Here is a 15298-nt window from a genome sequence, read left to right on the forward strand (position 1 = left end):
TTAGCAGCTAAAGATCCGAATATTTCCCTCAGGAGAAAAACAGAGCAATAAGTGAGTGAATATTGGACTTACATTCATCAGGTGGCCGTGACTCCAAATGAATGATAACATTGCTTCATAATTGCTGTTAGAGTTAATAAGAAACTTTGCTAAGTTGTCAAGTTGTTGTGTTAACTACTTGTTTCCGCTGCTCCAAGCAGTCCAAAAAATCACTTATTGCAGGAAGGACCTATGACGCAGGTGTTTGTTTGCAGTGGCAGCAACAGTGTGAGAGGGAAGGAGAGACTGCAATAACAATGTGCATTTACATTCCCTCAGCGCATGTCTTATCTCACTGCTGTAGCCTTTAAGCTAATCATACAGCATTCAGCTCAGACCTCCATTGTGCAAAAATTAAGCCAAAATATTCTGGATACTGTCACTGCCATCTTGTGCTGGCTGGTAACGTTATTTGGAGCCAGAATCCGTCCGTTCAATCGCGACAGTGCCAGTACAAGCGAGCGTACCAATTAGCACACACAGCTGCCAGTCATGACCTCAATCTGCCTTTCATCAAATTACTAGTTCTAACCAAACTTACCAGAAAAACAAACACTTGAACACACATCAGCATGATCTTTTGGAAAAATGTGGGAAAAAGTTTTGGGCTATGTCCCATCTGCTAACATAGAGGAGGCGGGGTTTATGACCTATACTGCAGCCAGCCGCCAGGGAGCGATTCAGATGTTTCAGCTTCACTTTTGAGGAGCTGTCATGTCATCCTTCTTTATATACAGTCTATTCTCTGAACAGAATGCTTGGGACTGCGTGTGTGGACTGTGCATTTTGGACATCAGCTCACCATCTTTCCGCCACCATCCCTCTCTCTGTCCCTGTCTCTTTCTCGCCCTCCGGTGCTGTGACCTCTCAGGAGCTGCTGGGCATCATGGATGGCCTGGGTGACCACATCGCCTTCTCCAAGGAAACCTGAAGACAAAAATACAGGTAAAGTTAAAGTGATAATGTACAGCTCCTGCTTTAAATTTAACTAGTGCCCATTATGTCGCTGTGCGCTGGTGTGTCTGCATGGCACAGAGATCATCAAACACTGTTGAATGCATTGTTTTCTCAGCAGTATATCATGTTCTCAAGGAAAGACACCACACATTAATGCTTTGGGTCAATAATGAACAACAATAGATAAAACACAATTTATGACTTTAAAAATTAAAGCTATTATGTGTAAATGTTTTTGTCTTTTGATTTACATAGATACAAACAAAACAGAGACCCACTCTTAAAAACACTGCTCTATAGTGCTACTAGTGCTAACAACCTCCTCAGGTACCTGAAAAAAAGATTTAAAAGCCCTGTTACCATGCCAGAGCAGAAACACATAAGGTGTCTAATATAACCAATTTGATTCAAGCATCTTAGAGGAGCTGTGAGAATGCAACAGTTTTTCCCCCTTTTGGGATCACGATTTCCCACTTTCTATCACAGCAGTGCAGCTGTCAGCATTACTCACTGAGGGCAGATCGTGGCGGGCTGTGGGACACCTCTCTGTGGAGATCTCTGGACCTGTAGGCCCCCTGCAGCGCCAGTGATCCCAGCTCCAGGCTCTGAGGACTGGGTGTTTTCCCCAGCTCCAGCCCCTTTGGCTTGGAGGTCAGGTTCAAGGGCTGACTGGCTTCCTAAACACACAGTGAGAGCAGATGAGCAGGGGTGGGGCCACCTAACACACATTCAGATGTAACCGCAAAGGGTGAGGGTGTGGATGTATTCCGGTTATGCACGGCAGATTTGGCATGTCGGAGCGTATCTGTCACACCTTTGTGGAGTCTCTGTTCTTTTGTCTTCGTAATCACCTCATCCTTTCTTTCCTTTTGTTTTTCTAAGCTGTGTTGGTCTATCTATGCTTGAAAACCCGCCATGCAAATACAGTTCAGGCCACATACACACACAGGTACACTCACGCACGCACGCACGCACGCACGCACGCACGCACACACACACACACACACACACACACACACACACACACACACACACCTATACCACACACATTATGTTTCTGAACAGAGGGTGTGGTGTATTTTAAAAGCTTTAGACTTCCAAATAACTAAAAAATACAATATCTGTTAAATCTGGAAGGAGTTTCTTTCTTAAAAATCCATTAAATACACACACTGTACATTTAACACACACACACACACACACACACACACACACACACATACACACACACACTGAACCATAAGTTCTCACAGTTATCTTTGGATATGTAATGTAGGTGTGTACATTAGAAATGGACTTGGGAGACGAGTTTGTTACATTGAGATGAACAATGAAATGCCTGACACACAATACATTCTATAGTAATATTGTACCTGTCGGAAGGAACCACTGCTCCTCTTGACAGGGGTGGGGTGTGGGTTCTGCAGCAGCTGCATGGAATAGTCCACAGCTGTGGAGGGTGTAAAATTTGGAGAATGAAAAACATGAACACTGAAATACCTGTGTAGTTACTTTGATGTGATTGAAGATTTGCAATGGAGCCCAAAGTGAGGTGACTATTAGCACTCACTAGCTAACGGTAATTAACTCTGATGGCACCCTCCTGTTCTCAATAGCCCAATTTACATTCTACATTATACTTTTCAGTTATGTATGCTGATGACACTACTCTGTCCAGTGCTGCCACAAACTGGACTTGTAAATAGATGTCTACACGTGGACTGAGTGCAACAAGTTGGCTTTAAATATTTCCGAGGTAAAGTCCACTGTGATCGGATCCCGACACATGTTGGCCAACTGGCCATTGGTTTAAAAAATACTGAACACCTAAACACAATAAAAGTTCTAGGCCTAACTTTGGATAGCTCACTATCTTGGTCTAAACACACAAACAATATTGTCATAAAAATGGGAAGAGGAATCCCTATGACTTATAGCAAGCATGGTGCTAACTCCATAATCAGTGCTGAACAATGGCAACAGTGCTGACAGAGCTAATGGTGTCAACCAGGGGGAAACTGCAGGATGGGTGCTTTGTCTCTGTGATGACGCCATCCTGATATCAGTAGTAACTGCTGTATGAGCCCAGTGCAAAGCGGCTGGACCTGCTTACCACAACAAACCACACAGAAGCTCAGATTACAACACACACACACACACACACACACACACACACACACACACACACACACACACACACACACACAGAGTCTTCATTCTCTGCTCAGTATGACATTACTCCACTATATCTTTCCATAGATAGTTGTTTGCTGTATTATTGTTCTGAATTTTGCATAAAGGAACTCTAAAGTCCTCCTCACTGTTCATGTCGCCTAATGTCTGACCTTGACTATACTGACTTGTACATGGTGTAAAGTTTGTCACTGCAGAGGTGTTTTCACATTCCTCTAATGTCTGGTCAGTCTCCTAAAATCTGAGGTTCAAACGTACCCCAGGCAAGCTGAATTAGGTACGTCGCTACTACGACAGTCAATGGCTGTCTAATAGAGGCAGCACATATTGATGGAAAACAGACTTCGACACAACATCGGCAAAGAAACCTGAAATGTCCACAGCACTGAGCGGACTTGTCAGTACAGAGAGCAGAGTTAGCATTAGCATAGTGAAAGTTTTGACAGGAAACATGATAGAGTATGCAGTTTTTGGATGTAAACTGGACCCCGAGCTTCTTTCCACTATTTACAGACTAAAACTCCATCATAGCAGATATTATTGTGTGTTTCACAACCATTAAAGCTGTGTCTCCCACTGCCAGTTAGCCCACAAGCTTACAAGCTAACAAACAACATAAACAAATACAAGATGATAACTTCACTTTCTATTCTGATACATCTGGTAGTAGCCGATTTTGGTGCACAACAGACTCCTCATGTGAGTCTGGGTCTGACTGAGGCTAAAACACGTCTGGCTGAATCCCTCTCATGTTTCCTCTAACGCTAGCCATCTTGATGCACACTGCACTTTCACTGATCAAACTAGTGCAGGCAGTGCAGGACAAAATGGAAAGTGAACCTGCCAAAAGTAGCGGTGCTGGGCGTGGCAGAGGCCAGATCCAGAATTCTCAATGCAGCGCTGCAGGGACGACAGGTTTTTTTATAGGTCGATGCAGAAGTTAGTGTTGCCCTGGTTCCCTCGTCAATAACACAATGGGGTTTTCTCATTCAATGTTGGATAATTACAGAAAATAAGCTCTGTGGCAAACAAAAGTTTATGAGTCTACTTACACATTTTGTTCAGCTAGATAATATTCACAAATAGAGACCACTTTTATGATTTTTAAAGCTGAAATGCAATCGCCAGAAATAAAAAGCTAACATAGGGCTACAGACAAACCACACTTTGGTCACATGACTTATCGTTGCCACCTCAACAAGGCTGTAAAGCCGTGTTTGCCGTGATGATGCTCTGATGTCATTTAGCCACTTAGCAACCGTCCTTTTGAAGACACCCAAGGGCTTCAAAATCCATGAGTGGGGTATTTACTGATCTATTTTATGCCATAGAACAAATCGTGAAAATCTCTAAAGCTTGTGTTAACCACAGACATTATTTCAGGCATCTAACCAAAAACCCATTCAGTGGACATTGACCTTGAGACGAAGGAACTGGGAGTGCTAAAATGCTAACTCATTTTGTTGTTTTAGGACTCATTCCTGCAGCACTCTATGAGGGACAAAGAGTAGATCTGCTTCTGACCCCATTTATTTTTTTTTCTTTTTAAGTAGGAAAACCATGTTAAACAAAATATTAGTATTCATATATGTATGGAGGGGTACTTTTAAGAAAGTGACAGCTATGAAACCTATTATGGAATAGGGAATGTTTTATCGTAGCATTAGTGATAGCATTAATAAAACTCACAGCATGGCTAAAAAGGAGGTGCATTTAGTTTGGACTTTGTGGTAAGACCCCAGAATATTATGTCCAATTGATAGTGAAGTTATATGCAAATGAGTAAACTTATAAAAGACTCTGACAAAAATGAAATCAAACAGCAAAGCTCCCTCTCTCTGTCTATACCTTCAAAGAAAACACAACCTCAGATTGCTGGCTATAGCTGACCTCTTCCACACAACCCTGCAGTCCTTCAACAAATTATTACATTCATCTGTCAAAGCATTCTGAAGCACACACACACATACACATTTGTTGAAATAAAATAAAGCAAATGAATGGTTATCCTTAAATTCCGCCTACAATGTTTTAAAGACTGGCCTTGTGTCTTTTAGGTTTGAAAAGATAGAGAAGACAAGGTCACCCATGATCACAGCTTTTAAGACTCGTGAAAGCAAAACTGCACAAAGCTGCGGCTTTCGAGCTGTACCCTCTATAGCCTGCGAACTGTACAAGCATAAGTGTGTGAAAGCTACTATCAACCATATTGTTCAACTGAAGTCCACATTTGTAGCTCACTGATGCCTTTCCATTTACTTTAAAGTAGACCTTGAGTTGAAGAGCTTAAATATGCTTAAGTCTCTCTTCAAAAACACTTGATTGAGAAGACGTTGCAGCGTGGATGGCAACTCATGGAGCTGACAACTTTTCAGCACTAAGTTTCAGACCTTGAAAGCACAGTTATTGTCAGAGTGTCCATTCTACTTTTAATAACAGAGAATGCATGAATAGGCTATGAAAGAACTGACAAAACCCCAACCTTCCCTGCACTAAAGACCTGGTGGAGGAAAACCTTGATGGATTATCAAAAGATCACAATGATAATTCAAGAGACTACAGCACATAGAATACAGTAGTAGAGAACATTTATAAGCCCATTATGAATTCTATCAATTCCTCTCTTCCGTGATTCTGAATAGATATTCTAAGGTTGTTAATAAAGTTATGTTGATGCAATGAAAAAGGGGTAGCTCAACTGCAATGGCACAGTGCAGCACACAGAGTACAGAGCTACTTAAGTTCATATTCGGGGAAGACAAGCACTGGAGAGGATTTTGGATTTAGCTTTGTTAGATGAAGGTGTAGTGTCTGACAGTACTTCATCAACCATCATCCAGAGACTAATATTAGCAGCGTGGAGCACCCAAGGAGACAAGCAAAACAATTGATTTTTTGTGAAGCCATAGGAAACTGTTCCTCTAAACTACCAGTTGTGTTTCATAGTGCAGCATTTTGGACAAAGGCGCAAGGATGGGAGCACAGTGCACTTGAGTAAGAGCCTGAAGCTAGTACCCCAGTTTTAATGAATCATTGAGAGAATCTTTTGAGTATTGTGAAACACAAAATTTCTTGACTCTAAAATATCTTGCTTCAAATTAAATGTGATTATTTTTTCACCCCTGTCAAATGTCAATTACAAAACAATCAAAAGTAACTGAATATTGATTTGGTATTTCAAATACAAGTAACAGAAGTACTGCCCATCTCTGATCACAGTTTTGTATGAAAGCTTGAAGTTTGACTTTGAGGAAAATCAATAGCTGCAAAGAAAACAACACACCTATGTAGATTTTTTTATGATTAGTCTGATAATTTATTTGTTCATTATGAGTTTAATATTCAGTGATCCAGATTTATATATCCATTTCAGGTATATATTACTTGAACAGAGATGTTCAGTTCAACAGTTCTCCAGTTTTCTAATAAAGTCAAATAGTGTGTGTAAGGGGGTGGGGGATGATATCGGGCAACTTATCGGCCATTGGCTTTTTCCTGTTCCAAACTATCATCATCATTATGTCAACCTTTAAAAATCGACTATCAGTCGACTTCTAATCGGAAGCGAAGCAAATATGCTGTGCTGTTAAAAGTGCCACCTACCCTGTATAAAATATAAAACATGTAAATGCAATATTTAAAAATTACTCTGATCTCCTCTTAACAACTTTTAAATATTTCTGTAATAACTGTACATTTACATTTACATTTATTTAATTGAATTATTTTTTTCTATTTTGCCATTCCAACAATAGTTTTATGGTTTCATGGGAGCCAGTGTGTCCCAACCCAACACTTCCCAGAGCTAACACCTCTCTGCTAGCTTAATAACTGACCTGGCTTGCAGGGGATTGGTTGCAGTGGTAGGGTCATCTGGGGGTCAGAGGTGACCGAGAGAGGCTGGGTGTTGGGGTGGAACGCAGGGATCATCACGTAGGGCATATTCACCTGCTGGGACAAGGCAGGACAAACATACCTTACGTAAAATGTCTTACCTTATTTGTCTAAAACACAGATTTGTGATCTGCAGTGAGAACTTGTCATTCGTAACAATGATCCCATGCTAGTGCTGCTGGCTGTGGTATGTGATGACATGTGAAGGTCATGAGGGGAGCTGACCTGGATCTGCTGCTGAAGCAGGTTGATCTTGTGCTGCTGCTGGATCAGCTGCTGCTGTTGCTTGGCAATCTGAGACACAAGATAAGTTCATTGTCACAAGCATCACGTTTGTATGTGGCAAACAGACACAAGGGCACACAGTGTAGATGACCATGATCAGGGCTTCATTCACCCACCCAAAGCAATTCATTGCAGAATGAATCTTCTTCTGTATCCCAATGATATACTTTAACAAAATTCAACTAATTGTCAAAAACTACATTGATTTCAAAAGAGTGATTGTCAGACAAATACCCAAAACATGTTATGGGTATTTGTACTTTTTTGAATCAATAATTTTACTGATAGAAACATTTTGGAAGAGGTACATGTTGTAAATGTTAACGCTCACATTCAGAGGGTGGGAAGGATGTGGAACAGCCAGGTTTAACATTTAGTTAACAATGCAAATGGACAACAACGGCATCAAATTACGGATCACATTCTTATGGGTTATGGTTAAAATCATTGTACCTTGGCATATTTAAAAAAAGGTTGCATCTACCTTAATTATTCACTCGATTAATGCTCCACCTGACGAACACGCTCAGTGACCCAAATCAAACACACCAGACTCAGGCTAACATGCTAAAATGCTCACAATGGATCCACCAGCAGTGACTTTCACTTTTACTGAGAGACTTTTTTCTTCAGTGAGCTGGGAGAGGACTCTCTAATCCCTGATGTGACTGCATTTAGCTCAACATGTTGGAAAACCTTGAGGAGCGCAGTGGGGCAGAGAGACTAAGTGGACTGGTTATAGTGGAATAGAGAAGCTTGTGTTTATGAAAAGGTTGTGTAAAGCAGCGTAAAATCTGATAAATGTCCTCAAGTGATGTCACTTGAGTCAGCGCTTGTCGGGTCTGAAGACTACAACTTTAAAAATGAATAAAAAAAACCTGGAGGTGCAGAATTAGAAAGACATGAGCTTATCAGACCTCTGTAGCCTGCTGCTTATCTCTGCTTAAGGCTAGCGGCACGTGGCTACATTAGCTGCAACTAGCACACATGAATCTCCAACTGAACCATCAGTTGCTGAGATGCATTGTGGGTAATGTAGGCGGAACTGTATGTGGAATTAAAAAAGACGATATCTCTGGCTTTGCTGCACCGATTTTGATCCTTTATGTTTTAAAGTCTCCAGCATAAGTTTAACAATGTTGCACAAGTGCAATGCTTTAATGGTGGAGGCTACTTGTGTTACTGCCTTTATTATCACTATTATTTTTATGTTGATTTTCCATTTCGTCGTGAGATAAGGAGAAGGTGTGGAAGTGACAGACACAAAAAACTCACTTGTATAGTTATAAAATAAGCCTAAACTAAAATTAAGAGATTTACTCTCTATTTCGCCGACAGGTGTCTTGCCTTTCTTGCCTTTTCTGCCTCCCGCTTTACCACTGCACTTTTCTTTCACCCATTCAAGCACCACACAGTCGTGCAGCAGTGAATTACAAAGAACAACACAATGACTCCCTGCTGTTGTCTCGTCGTGTTCAAAAAATGACATCTCAAACAAAGATCGCTTTAAATTTCATCTGCCTAATTTGCCTATTCTTCGTGCTTCTTCATATGCAGTCAAAACACAAACAAGACAGAACAGAAGGGACTCTAGACTCTTAGCTCCCTGGGATTTCTTAGTTTCTGGGTCTGTTGGGTCAGAAAGGTTCATTCTAGATTTCATCAAGACAACACACAGAAAACTGTTCTGAAGTTTTGATGGATGGATTCTCTAGTTCTGTGATTGTACACCTCTGAGTGGTACCTGTTCCTGCTGTTGTCGAGCCAGCTCCATCTGCTGCTGCTGTTTCTCCAGCAGCAGGGCGGCCATGTTCCTCTGCTCAGAGTGGGCTCCCAGTAGTTGCTCCCTCAAACCGCTCAGCTGGTTGATCATCATCAACAACTGCAGCTCCTTCTCTGCCAGAGCCTCTGGGGTACCTGGAAGGGGTCAGATGGTCAGGTTACTCAGAAAAACTGCTTGAGCACTTACATTCCTGACAACCTGTGCCATGATCAGTGTAAGGTGGTAAAGAGTGTCTGTATATTTTTACAGTTTGTGAGCAGTGTAGAGTGTAGACACTGACTGGAGCCTATTGGTTCGGGCGGGTTCAGACAAATATTTACAAATAATGTTCGGGTACAGGTCGGGTTTGGCTTGGCCCAAAATGATGGACCTACTGTCAGCATTGGGCTATTTCTTGTTCAATACTGGGGTTTGCTATTTACAAGACAACACTTGAGCACAACACATGGGCTATTTTAGGAGGTAAACATTCATATAAGTTAACATTAGCTAGCTAATGATGGAGAACGTCAAACAAAATGTGTCATCACCTACAATAACATTACCCGAAGCTCAGTGTGCTTGCTCGGGGCATTTTGGCCATTCTAGCAGCAGCTAGAACACCTCCTGTTCCTCCATGATGGTTAAACTATGTTTAATAGCTTAGCTAACTCTTGACATGGGCCAAGGGATCACTCAAGTAATGAATCTGCAGAGAATTATGAGCTGCATCTCCAGCTCCTCTCGGCTTTACAGAGCTTTATAGTGAGTTTCAGCTCATTGTTAAGCTGTCCGATCCACAACTGTACTGGTTCATTCTCTCACCACTCTCATAACGTTGTTTTCAGCAACAGCAGGCGGCTGTTTTCACTGAGAAAGCTCTAAAAACCTACTGTACACTACCTGCTCAGCAGCAAACAGCTGTCAGACAGTCAGAGACTAGCTGGTGAACACATTCAGTAGCTAAACAGACATTTTCCTCAGGTTTACTCTATCTCTGCAGTGCTGTAAACTGATTACAAATATTCCTATCTCTTTTTTTTTCTAACCAATTTTCTTATTAAAGACATGGCACACAAGGTTTTCTGGGTTGAATCATTTCTCCTTGATTTTATTCAGCACAGCAACAACAACAAGGACGACAGGACTATTTAGCTGCTTGCTGATTTTAACAAGAGGAAACTATCTTTATTATATTACTGATGTATTTTTTATCACTTGCAAGGACAACATCTAAACAGACTGAAGTATTAGAGATAAATAAATACTGAGTTAACAACAAAACCACATATAAGGTCTGCAAGACATAATCAAGGCTGAATACCTCTGAACATCAGTTTGCAAACACCAGGTATTAATATAAATTTAATTTGGTAAGTCAAGTCTTTCCTCCTGGCTCTGTCTCTCCAGGTGTGTCATTCTGTCACAATTTACCCTGATTTTAAAAAAGAACACAAGATGAAACCCACAATTTTGATAGCAAAATGATCCAAACAGCAGTGTGCCAAATCAGTGCTTGCAGCCTAGTATCTTTTGAAATGTGTAACAAGTGTTATATAACATTTTTCAGTTAACAAAGCAGATGGGGATTATGGCAAATGAAAAAATACAAGAGATATTTGCACAATTAAATAGTAATGCATTTGAAATAATGATTTGTAAGTGGTATATAAATGGTATAAATGTGTTGGTAGTGTTTGAAAGCTGACCTTTCAGTTGTCCTGCCCCCACTGTGCTTTTATCCAGAAGTTTCTCCTTCCAGTCAGCATTCAGCAGCTTCTCAATGGTAGGCATTACTGTTAACAGGACACAACAGGTACTCAGCTGAGCCGCGATGGGCTGCACTAGATGGCGTGAAAAATATATTCTGTCAAATAAAATCCATCTGACACCAAACTACTTTCTCAGCCTCTCTTCTGCCTTCCTAATGGCATTGATTGAAGAAGACATTTGAGGTGCCGTAGGGCAGAGGTTGTTTGTGCCTCTGGGAGAAGTTTTGAGTGTTTGAGTGGATCGATATTTGGACAGAGAACAATCCAAGGTCAGCTAGTGGAGAGAATTTGAGAAAAATTTAAGGCGAGGAGTGCAGACTGGTGAAAGACTCGAGGGCAGGGAGAGTCTCGGGAGCGGCTCAGAGAGCAGCCTTTTACTCCACATGTGAGGGATTGAACAAAATCAGACAAAAAAAAAAGCACCCCGTTCCCCCCGAACCCATTCAGGAACCAAAACAACACCCTCGCTTCGCTAGAGAAACTGTCACTTCTACGCATCGATTTTCAGCAGACTGTATTGTTTAATGCTGAATAGCAGCAGAATGTAGTGCACTTAAACACATAAAATATGGAGTCGTCAAAGTCTGGTCGGTTAGAAAATTGTATGGACGTGGGTATATTTGAGTAATAGAGAAAGACTCCCATAGAAGTAAATAAAACTGAGGGGCAGACTGGAGACAGACTGTGGAGGTACACTGATACCAATGTTTTAAATCCAATATGGAGATTTAAAACCACTCATGCTCAGTGCTGTAGAAACAAACTGTTCTAAAACATTAAAGTGTATCAGCTACAGTTTTCATTGATTTGAATAGTGTTTGCATATTAAATATTAAAGACACTATGTGTAGAGCTGGAAAATATCCAACTTTTGCTGAGAAACCTTTGGTCCTGGCATTCTTGTAGATGCCACTTGACATGCACTACCCACCCAAACACTGTTGCAGACGAACTTTCCCCATTCATGGCAATGAGCTCCCTGATGGCACTGACCCCCTGCAGGAAGAAGCACCATGCCAAACCACAAGAAAATGCTCAAAAAGCTCAAGGCATCGACCTGGACTCCAGTTTCCCTGGATACCAATCTGATCAAAGATCCATGGGACATGCTGGTACCCCACCTCACAACTCACAGGACTCAAAAGATCCCCCACCAACACCCTGGTGCCAGACACCACAGGACAACCCCAAAGGTCCTGTGTGCATGCTTTGACAGGTCAGCTCCAAGTCTAATCCAAGGAGGCCCCACCGTGGATTGGAGGTACTCTTGAGGTGCCAGCACATCACATGGATGCTCGGCCAGATTGGGATCTGGGGAATTTGAAACTTTGAGCTCTTTGTCTCGTTCCTTGTGCCATCCCTGAACAAGTTTTTGTGGTGTGGCATGGTGCACTGTCTGGCTGGGAGGTGTCGTCCTGTGCCAGTTCGTCTTGTTCGTATTGTCAAGTCAACCAGCATTTCTTGACAGTGTTTTGGTCCTCGTTTTTTTGATCTTGTTAGTGTTTTTCCGGACCCGCCTTAGCCTTTCCCTTTTGTACCTCTGCCTGATTTTGCCTATCTGGATTTTTGACCTTGATTCTGCCTGACCACAATTTTGCCCATTGTTTAATAAACTTGACTTTGACCTTTTTCTGAGTTGTGCAATTGAGTTTATCAGAGTCTTGTCACTGTCCATCCCTACAGCCACACTGCTATTGTGTCTAAAAGCAAAACTAATAAAACTTAAGTTGTGGTAAATCATAATTATTATTTAGTATTTAAAACACTTATTATAATAACATATATATAATCATAAATTAATAGGGTAGACAAAAATAGTTTTTCCACTCTGGAAATGGTCACTGATGGATGCTCGACACAGCTCTGGAAAATGCTAACAAAACCCTTTGGTTAAGAATCTTTTGTCAAAATATTAAAAACAGGTCACAGAAAAAATACAGTACAGAAATACAGTTGCTCAGCCCTCTGCAACGACTTCTGATTGATGACGGCCATGTTTTTTGACCAGTCTTGCTTATCTGTAATAGAAGAGTGTAGCTCTGTCTTGCAATGCTGTATACTACATTTAGCAGTGATACAGTCAAAATCCAAAAAGCAGATGTTGCATTACTGTTTTTCACATTATGCAAAGTAGCAATCATCTATCATGGTGGCCTTAACTGTCCAAGAGTCTTTTTTTGTAGAGCATATTGAGATGCAGATGTTTTTCAAACTCCCAGTCAATTACACTCATGATGTGAGGGGCGTGGCCTGTCAAAGATTCACTTTTTCAGTTCTTAATTACAGTACCACCATCAGGCCGATCAGGATCAAATTTAATGTGAAGCAATAGGGCATGATTCATAGTTATGGTGCCAAGATTCGTATCTCTAGCTCGATCCAACTCCCAAGAAATTGAGCAAAGGCATAATCTAGCATAGAATTCTAAGTAAGCCAGGTACATATGCCCTAATCATTATGACATTTCAGATCTTGGTTAATACTCGTCCCAAGAGCATGTGTACCAAATTTAGTGACACTCTGTCCATCTGTAATTGAGGTGCATGTATTATGTATATGTGGTATTTGTGGTGCCCCCCATGGGCTGGGCTCAAAAGGCTTTGGTACGCCTATTCCTTAACTCGAACTAAAACTATCCACCAAGATTTAGGATGATTGGTCAAATTGTTAACGGACAATTTCCTGTAAAGCCTCACCCTTTGCGAAGACTTTTTGACTGACCATGATTGGCCATGTTTTTTGACTGACCTTGCACATTCATAATATGGATGTGTACTTAAGTCCCACAAGGCTGTAAACCAAATTTGGTGCTGATAGAGAACTTTTATGGTCCCCTTTGGGGCTTGAACCCTAATTAACACACACACAGTCTGTCATGGCTTTTTCTAAATACCAAGAGGTATGCCTTCAACTTCACAATCAGGGGATATTTTCAGTTTTATATTGCACCAAAGCGCAAGTTATTAAGACTTTCAACAGACCTTCCTTAAAGTTGGATTGTCCTTCTGGTCTATCATGTGTCCTGGCCTCCTTCAGTCCCACGGGGCTTTGCCTGAGAGGCAGCTCCTTACCTGGAGAGCCCTCCTGTCAGGGCACAGAAATAATCCGTCAACTGACAAAGCATCAGAGCAGGATGAGGAAGAGTACATATTTTACTTTGACTTATCAATCTGTGACACTTCCTACATTTCCTAAAATGCCTGTCGTCAACCTTTCTCAGTCTGTCACGCCCTTCTTAATGCTCTTACCGAAGGGGAGCGGGAGAGTGGTGGGGTCAATTGGCGGGCCTCCAGTGGATGATTTCCTGACCAATCACGTGTGGGAGATGTCTTAAGAGGTTCAGTGCATGTAATGACTCCACCCCCACCACCTGACTCCTCCTGTTCTACTTTGACACCAATACACGCCATGCTGACATCCCCGCCTGAGAGGAGGTGCAGTGCTGGAGGGCTGGGCTCAACCATCCTGTTGAAAGACAAACATAACACACAAAACTAAGTGTCATTTGGGTGTGGTGAGGCTTGGCCACTTGCCATGTCAATTTTAATTTGATATTAGATATAATTACAGCAAAGAGCAGAGTTCAAGCACTATTGATTTAATAGTTTATAACACTGACAAAATAATAATGCTGGGTCATTCCTGAGTGTGTTCATCTCTGAATATGTCTGTTTCACCTCTACCTACTTGTTAGAAATGAGAAACTGCATTATGAACAAGTTAAAACAGCTTTGGGAGCTACCTGACTCAGAGAACAAGACTAGCAAGACTAATATTTTACAGCTATGCTAACATTTGATAATTAGCACTGAACACACAGTACAGCTGAATCTTAAGGGGATGCCATTCATTTTGCAGGTATTTGGTCTTTGACCTATTGGATAAACCTTTTGTCATTATAATGGTGCTAGATGAAACAACAACAGATTAAAGTTATTACAATATGCCCTCTGGGGACAATGAATGTCAACCAAAGTTCATTAATTGAGTAGATGTTGAGATATTTCACTGAGTGAGTGAAAACTTTCCTGGTGGTGCTAGAGGAAAATTCAGAGGATTACCAAAGTCATAAGAATGTAACCTATATCTGTTGCAAATTTCATGGCAATCCATCCAATAGCTGCCATGATATTTCACTCTGGACTACAAAAGTGAAACCTCATGGCAACGTTAGAGGAGAGGTCAGAGCATCACCAAAGTCAGTAAGCTTCATCCCCAGGGGACTAAGAATGTCTGTACAAAATTCCATCACAACCCATGAATGGTTGTTTATATTTCAGTCTGGTACAAAGAGGAGGACTGACAGACCAACACTACCATCCTTGGAGCAAAGGTGCTAGCATGGCTAAAGACTGCACTAAACAACTGCTGTATGGTAGTTATGCATGTCATCATC

At 41.4% G+C, this 15298-nt stretch overlaps 1 protein-coding gene across 4 annotated transcripts in view; it reads right to left on the minus strand.

Moving 5' to 3' along the window:
- LOC125890952 (transcription factor SOX-13-like) overlaps positions 1-15298 on the minus strand; it is a 60263-nt gene that overhangs the window by 12786 nt on the left and 32179 nt on the right. For 3 of the 4 annotated variants that reach the window (XM_049579891.1, XM_049579900.1, XM_049579909.1), the window contains exons 2-10: positions 14151-14367; positions 13884-13986; positions 10840-10926; positions 9113-9285; positions 7309-7377; positions 7026-7140; positions 2370-2446; positions 1508-1673; positions 842-966 (exon numbers count right to left, since the gene is read on the minus strand). In XM_049579891.1, the coding sequence (XP_049435848.1) occupies positions 842-966; positions 1508-1673; positions 2370-2446; positions 7026-7140; positions 7309-7377; positions 9113-9285; positions 10840-10926; positions 13884-13986; positions 14151-14366 (1131 nt within the window). In that variant the 5' untranslated portion in view covers position 14367. The remainder of the gene's footprint in view (positions 1-841; positions 967-1507; positions 1674-2369; positions 2447-7025; positions 7141-7308; positions 7378-9112; positions 9286-10839; positions 10927-13883; positions 13987-14150; positions 14368-15298) is intronic. The other variant, XM_049579918.1, reaches the window with a different exon arrangement.

Source organism: Epinephelus fuscoguttatus, linkage group LG1 (assembly GCF_011397635.1).
Source record: "Epinephelus fuscoguttatus linkage group LG1, E.fuscoguttatus.final_Chr_v1".
Taxonomy (NCBI): Eukaryota; Metazoa; Chordata; class Actinopteri; order Perciformes; family Serranidae; genus Epinephelus; species Epinephelus fuscoguttatus.